At 36.1% G+C, this 7,656-nt stretch overlaps 1 protein-coding gene across 2 annotated transcripts in view; it reads right to left on the minus strand.

Moving 5' to 3' along the window:
* LOC107082920 (rap1 GTPase-activating protein 2-like) overlaps positions 1-7,656 on the minus strand; it is a 28,982-nt gene that overhangs the window by 7,265 nt on the left and 14,061 nt on the right. For both annotated transcript variants that reach the window (XM_015371818.1, XM_015371817.1), the window contains exons 4-8: positions 3,051-3,311; positions 2,787-2,890; positions 2,452-2,530; positions 1,944-1,997; positions 1,784-1,867 (exon numbers count right to left, since the gene is read on the minus strand). In XM_015371818.1, coding sequence (XP_015227304.1) covers positions 1,784-1,867; positions 1,944-1,997; positions 2,452-2,530; positions 2,787-2,890; positions 3,051-3,311 — 582 coding nt within the window. The remainder of the gene's footprint in view (positions 1-1,783; positions 1,868-1,943; positions 1,998-2,451; positions 2,531-2,786; positions 2,891-3,050; positions 3,312-7,656) is intronic.

The following is a 7,656-nucleotide window of genomic DNA, read 5'->3' on the forward strand; positions in this document are numbered from 1 at the left end:
AAGCACATCAGTTCTTTCATTTGTTTTTCAATCTCTCAATAGCTGAAACCACCTTACCGCTCTGATCTCCTGCAAACATATGAACCTGTTTGCTCAAATCAAAGTGTAAATCTTTCTCTGTAGCCGCCGTGGAATCAGCTGCGATCATGTCAGACTGGCATCATCACTCTGCGAGTTTAAAAGGTTACTCAAAACACACCTTTTTGTAAAATCATTTAGTTAATTTTGTCTTTATATTTCTTGTAGGATGTATTTCAAACTTCTTTGTTTTAACTTGCTTTATTATTTTTTATTAAAAGAACAAAATCCTAATATTAGGTCTATGAGATGAAATGACCAGATTAAAGTCGAACCAGAATAAAGTTGTAAAATAATTAAGTCACAGTTGTAGTTTATCCAGAATAATGTCGTAATGTGAAGAAGTAGAATACTTTATTATAAACTGTTGGAGAAAGCTCAGACTTCCCCCAGATTTAAAATACTCTGCTCAGGCTGCAGTTTGCTGGATTTTAGGTATTGAGGTACTTTAGGTATTCAGGCTTTCGGAGATATTTTAGGTATATCTATCAAGGTTTTTATTTTATTATAACAACTTTTTTGTCTCATAAAATTATGAATTTGACATAATTAAAATTTTATTCTCATAACAGTATAATCTTATAATAGAAAACTGCTGTTATGACCGTTATAGTCCATCATACGTATTGAACCCTGGTTGTTTTTAAGTGCTTTACAAATAAAGGAATGTATAGTTAAAGCAGCAGTTTGTAATAATTACAAATATTTACTGACAGAACTGTAATATATTATCAATATAAATGTTATTTATTATCATCTATGAACTGAAAGTCTCAATCTTTATGTTTGCCTTACATAAGAAATTTCTGTTTATAATTACACATTTATGGAGGCAGACATCTTGGTGCTACAGCAGCTCAGAGCTGACAAACTAGTGACTGTAGAGATCGACATTACAATATGACTGCAGCAAGTTAGGCCTAAATAAACTCTATATCCACACAGACTAATAAAATAATATGTAAAAAAATTATCTATATAAACAAGGGTCATCAAGTAGACACTAAAAATAGAACCCTTTAAAATAGATTTCCTTTCAACCTCTCTCTTTATTGCCTCCTGGTGTCTGGGTGGGAAACAAACCCAAACTGTGAGATAAAAACAAAACATTTCCGTCCGGAGCTTCATAAACACTAAAGGTTAACCCTGTTGAATAATATAATTTAACTTTATGATCTCAGATTGGATAAATTTACCTCTGCATTTAACCCATGCTGGAAAAAAAATCAAAATCTAGATAAGTAATTTTTTCTTAAAATAAGTGCATTTGTTCTTGGATTGAGGAGGTAAAAGATACATTTTGCCAATGGAACAAGACAATTTACATTTAAAATAAGAAAACACAATTTCATTGTCTTATTTCAAGTGAATTTTATCTAATTATCTTATTTTAAGAGTAGAAATACTCATTCCATTAGCAAATCATCTCATTTACCTACTCAAATTAAGGCTAAATACACTTAGTTTAAGAAATTGTTACTTATTTCTAGATTGTTTTTCCAGTGCATCCCCTTGGAGAGAACCAAGATACCGAGCACTCAGGATACCAAGCACTATGCCCTAATCACTAGCCCAATACTCCCCAATTATGATCTTTGATTTTATATTTGATTAATTAAACAGGTTATCTAAAGCTGTTTTCTCTAATTATTTAATATCCAAAGTCACTGTCTTTGCCTTCAGCTGTGAAACCAACATTTCCTACCTGCCCGAAACTTTGGTAGACGACTCCGAACTTAAAGGTGCTGTTCACTTCGTGTTCATCATAGTTCACAATCAGCTGAGACGCCTGGAGACAGGAAAGGACAGCAGTCAGTTTAACGGGGCCCCGGCTGTGTTCAGGGGGAGGAACCTGATGAGCTCACCTTGGGGTAGAGGACGGGGCTGAACCGCAGGGAGGCTGCTTCATCACACAGGAGCTTCAGGAAAAACAACACAGGGGGTCAAACTACTGAAGCTCTTAGGTATCTAAAATTCATTTTAAATGATGGATTTCATACTTTTTAGCATAATGAATACTCAGAAATGTTTTAAATATGGACGAAAAATTAGCTTCAACAAAACCTTGATACAAAAATATCCCACCATCTATAATCCTGTCATTATATCAGTCTACTAACCAGTTTAAACTAACTTGACCTCCAAATGGTTCTGTTTTGCTTTTTTCACGTCCCTAAAATAATCAAATGACATCTTATTACATCACACTTTCATTTCATGTTAGTTTTATATGCAAAATGTAAATTTCTAGAGAGCGTTTAAAGATTGGGATTGTGTTCTCTTACAGATCTTTTCCCCACAGTTTATTGAACAGATGAAATGGGGAACAGATTGGAGAAGAACAGGAAGCTGGTTGGAGCTGCTTCGGCGTACCTTGGCTAGATCCGGCACACTGGGGATGTCCGGCAGCTCTGCCAGCGATAGTCGGTGGTAGAGGCTTTTCAGACGAGACCTGAAAGAAAAACAAAGATCAACCTGCTGCCAAAGACCTGGAGCTGCACTACGACCACTAGAAGTCAGAAAAAAAGAGTCCAAGAGCACTGAAAGGAACTTCAATTGCAAAGATGTGTCTCTGATGAAAAGGGATGTCTATAAATAGAAAATAAAGCCAAAATATTTTCTGAAAGGGGCCTTGAGCTCTTCCTGAAACTGGACTCCTGACTCCAACCATCTTGGACCAGAAGGCTGACCTGTTTGACCATGCTTACCTGATGATGACATGGAGGTATTCATGTTCCTTCTCCTCTTCGTGTCTCACAGACAGCAGCAGGTTTCCCAGACTGCTGGCTGAACAGAAGAAGTTCAGATGTTCCTGAAAAGCAGGGAGGTGTTAGATCCAAACCTGGAAGCTGGACTCTGAGAAGAACTGCAGTCTTTTAATCGAGGATTAGGAAAATTAAAATGAAATAAGAATGTAAATGAAACCTATATTTTTGTTATATTCAGCATCCTAACTGGATCTCTATCCTCACCCTGCCCAGGAAGTGCTTCCTGTACGCTCGTGCAGCCTCATTGATCTCCTCCAGCTGGTACCCATAATCCCCTGGGGCAGCACTGTCTTCCTCCTTCCTCTGCACCCCTGCTCCTCCTCCTCCCTCTTCTACCTCATCGCCACTGACCTCCTGGGAGGTTGAAGGAGGCACAGCAGGAGGTGAAGCTTCAGGATCTTCAATCCAATAACCTCCAAACTGCGGCAGGATGACCTGAGGGTACGGTGCCCCCCTCTCCAACACCTGCAGAGCAGACATGTCCCCATGTAACCTAAAGGATTTTAAAATACTCCAGCAGACCTTCTTGACACCTGATGGAGTCATATATACATTATAAATATGACAACATGAAGAAGAAATTATCATCTCTTGATTTGGACCTATGACCACCTTCTGTCCACCTGTTGCTCATGACTCTCCTGCAGCCTCACAGCATGAACCAGGCCTGGAAGTTTACTGATCAAGTGGCCTCATGTGGTCAGATCGTTATTGGCTAAATTAATCAGAAGGTAGGTAGAGCTGTCTGTTCCACTTTCAGTTTAATGCATCTAGCATGCTGCTGTGAGCGAACCATCATCAGCGCAGACAGAGCTTCTGCGTAATGTAGCCTTAGTCTCACTTTCAGTGTTTGCAAAAGGGTTCAAAAACAGTTCACTGGCCTGGCAGATGGAATCAGATTAGTTTTGGTGCAAAAATAATGATTAGTTTATATAGTTTTGATTATTTCTTTTTTTGCATGTTTTTCACATTTTCTCTCCAAAATTCTGAGGCACTCACAACAGTTTAAAAACTGCTGGTACAAATAACATGACTTTTGTCCAAACTCTCCTCCATGGTTTTCTGACCAGGGTTTGTTACTTTAGCTGAGTCAGATAAAGAGTAATTATCTGCTAGTGGGTAATTTTTATTGTTTGTTTTGAACCTGGAAAGCCAACAACGCGCAACTACACTAAAAGAAAATAAAATTCTAGATCTTTTTTCTAGTCTTTTTTTTTCTTAAAATAAGTGCATTTGTTCTTGGATTGAGGAGGTAAAAGATAGATTTTGCCAATGGAACAAGACAATTTGCACTTAAAATTAGAAAAGACAATTTCATTGTTTTATTTCAAGTGCATATTATCTAATTATCTTATTTTAGTGGTAAAAATACTCATTGTATTGGCAAATCATCTAATTTATCTTCTCAAATTAAGGGTAAATACATTTAATGTAAGAAACTTTTACTTATTTTCAGATTGTTTTCCAGTGTAGAAGAATATCAGAAGTATCCTGAACATTCTAGAGGAGTCTCTGCATTATGGGTATGATATATGATGTCACTTCCTGTTTTGTTTGTTGCACCCTGTCGGTTACTCAGACATCCTACAACAATTCAAGGGATCACAAGCTAAACTAAGGAGACATGGGTCAACCTAGGCAGGCAGCTGGCTGGGAGTGGTTTTTCACTGCAAAAAATGATTATCGCAATAAGTTTTTTTCTTAAAATAAGTAATTTTTTTAAATTAAGGAGGCAAGTGAGCAGTGGTGTCAAAAGTACACACATTTGTTACTTAAGTAGAAGTATAGATACTGCAGTTTAAAAACACTCTGGTAAAAGTTGAAGCATCAACTTGACCTCTTTACTCAAGTAAAAGTGAAAAAGTATGTGCTCCAGAAACTACTTAAAGTATAAAAATATAAAGTAACCTTTAAGAAAAAGGCCAGATGCCACCATATGAATTAAAAGCTCAATTTTTCGTCTATTTCAAAAAATTCTTTGAGATAGGGCCAAGGATGAGGGAGGTCTTGTTGGTCTCCATCTCCCGATACGCTCTAGCCTGTGTCCGACCTTTCAGACATTTAGACATGTTTTTCTGAATCCGACATTGTAGCATGGCATAGACAATTCATGTTTACAGTTTGAAGAACAACTGCTTGCTTCTGATAATTTCCTTTAGCTAACCAATGAGTGTTTGCATTATACGACTCATCCAATTACACTAGTTTTCACTAGATGTGGATGGAGCCAATGATCTGCACTGGATGGAGCACATGACATGAAATATATATTTAGAAACATTAAACCAGGGGTAACTAATAAAAAATCAGTGGGGTCCGAATAAAGAAAATCAACCAGTAAATGTCAGGAGACATTTTTAATGATCTGTTACTTTAAACAGAATTTAACACACAAATAAAATGACGTATTTATGCATTCATGTTAAAAAAAAGATGAAAAAATAAAAATAGAAATTGCCAAATATTGCATCCTGTTCTATCTGAGAGGAGTTTACACTTGTATGACTGTATTCCTGTCCATCACTAGTTAAAAGACAAGATTCAGCAAATGCAAATTCTGCCCTGTAAAACAATGACAGCACAATTGTCGCTGTACGATCCGAAGCCTCATTTGGAGCTTTTAAACAGGCTTTTGAAAAACTTTGATAATTTGCTGCTGTCATATTATAGATTTTTTGGAATAAAAAGCTAGCAGATGTGCATAATCAAAAAATAACAGAAACACAATTATAGAGCATTCAGTATTGTAAGAAAGCCCACACTGTTTCTGAATAAATACATTATTGTATGAGTTACGTTCCGTTTTTGTCTCTTTCCTTGTAAGTATGAAATGTCCCATGCTCCTGAATGCACCATAGCTGTCTGACGCTCGCGAATGCATCACACTGGTCTGTGTAGATGCGCGTTTGATTTTCAGTTGAAAACAAAGCTTTGCAGTTTTAAAACCCACGTCGGCTAATCCTGTTTATTGTTGTGTGTGAATAACAAGAGACTACAACAAATAAATCAGCTTTACCTAGGACAAAATCTTTGGATTTAATGTTGTTCATAACATCGCAGTCCGCTAATCCGTGACCTGTGCCAAAAAGCCAAAAGTAACGAGTAACGTTTGTCTTAAAAATGTAAGGAATAGAAAGTAAAGATACTTGTGTCAAAATGTAATAAGTAGAAGTCAAAAGTAGGAGGAAAAATAAGTAATGGAGTAAAGTATAGATACCTAAAAAGTGTACTTAAGTACGGTAACAAAGTATTTGTACTTCGTTACTTGACACCGTGGCAAGTGAGACACTTTGCCAATTCGGGTGCATAATATCTAATTATCTTATTTTAAGAGTAAAAATACAAATTCCATTAGCAAATCATCTTATTTACCCGCTCAAATTAAGAGTAAATAATCTTAATTTAAGACATTTCTACTTATTTTAGATAATTCTCCTTCTCTCCATTCTGATGTGGACAGCACACTGGAAAAACCACCTAGAAATAAGTAAAAATTTCTTAAATGTTTCTTAAGTGTCTTTACCCCTAATTTGAGTAGGTAAATGAGATATTTTGCCAATGGAATTAGCATCTCTAGTCTTAAAATAAGATCATGTATAATATAGAAATAACACAATGCAATTGTGTTTTCTTATTTTAAAGGTAAATTGTCTTGTTCCATTGGGAAAATGTCTTTTATCTCCTCAATCCAAGAACAAATGCACTTATTTTAAGGAAAAATTACTTTTTTGACTAGATTTCGATTTTTTTCCAGTTTAGCAGTAAAGTGTTGTGTTGCTGCATGTTGTGAAGGTGGCGACTGATACATAACTGCAGCCAATCGACAGCCAATCTTAGAACAGAGACAGTAAACAGGACATCAGCGGGATATTTTTTTAGAATAGTCAAACTTTCCCTGCATCCAAATAAATCCAATTGCTGTTGCCACTCAGAGATCTTTTTCAAGAAACTTTCTCCTATGTGCTTTTATTTTAAACAATCAATGGAGGCTTTTCTTGTCAAATCTAGAACCACATATAGGGCATGATAACTGTCAATAAAGATGTATACATTGGTTTCAATAAAATGAACACATTTAGGACCTTGTATTTCTTCCTGTTAACTCATTCATAAACGTAACAGATGTTTCATCTGTAACAATGCAAGTTTAAAAGCTATAAACACAAGCAAAAAAGTTGCAATGCTGAAGCAATACAACAGTGCAAGTAAATAAAACTAATTTACACTCCCTACCAGTTGGTGTTAGTAATGCACTTGAAAGTTGTTCCACAAAATTCCATCAATAGTGTTTTGGTCTTGTTCTTCTTATTTAATAGGCTCTCCAGCATGGACCCACATAGAATGGTTTTATCAAATATGGGCCTTTTATCACAGCTGCACAAGGGCAATAAACCAAAGACATCTTCAGAACCGGCCAGTCTGCATCTGTTCAGAAAAACTTCAGGGAAAAGCCCCCAAGTGGAGGACTTTATACAAGCCTCCAATCAAAAACAAACTGGTGATCTCCAATGGAGGATTTTCCACGGCGCCATCGCCAGAAACGTTTTTATCGGTTCATTAATTGGAGTGTTTTAAACAGGTGTCCTTTTTGCCGTATGTCTGAAAATGTGTTCCACGTTTTTATGGAATGCACAAGACTAAAGACTATTTTTAGCCTTTTAATTAGTGTTTTTAGTCTCTTTGGGATGTTTTTTTTTTTTTTTTTTTTTTTAAATATGCTCTTTTTATAGGAGGAGTTTGCCAGAACAGAAAAAAATAAGCCAAAGGCCCAACTTAAATATTTTTGTTAATCAGTGAAGCAAAGATGGCC

Source organism: Cyprinodon variegatus, unplaced genomic scaffold (assembly GCF_000732505.1).
Source record: "Cyprinodon variegatus isolate N-32 unplaced genomic scaffold, C_variegatus-1.0 Scaffold65, whole genome shotgun sequence".
In the NCBI taxonomy this organism is placed as follows: Eukaryota; Metazoa; Chordata; class Actinopteri; order Cyprinodontiformes; family Cyprinodontidae; genus Cyprinodon; species Cyprinodon variegatus.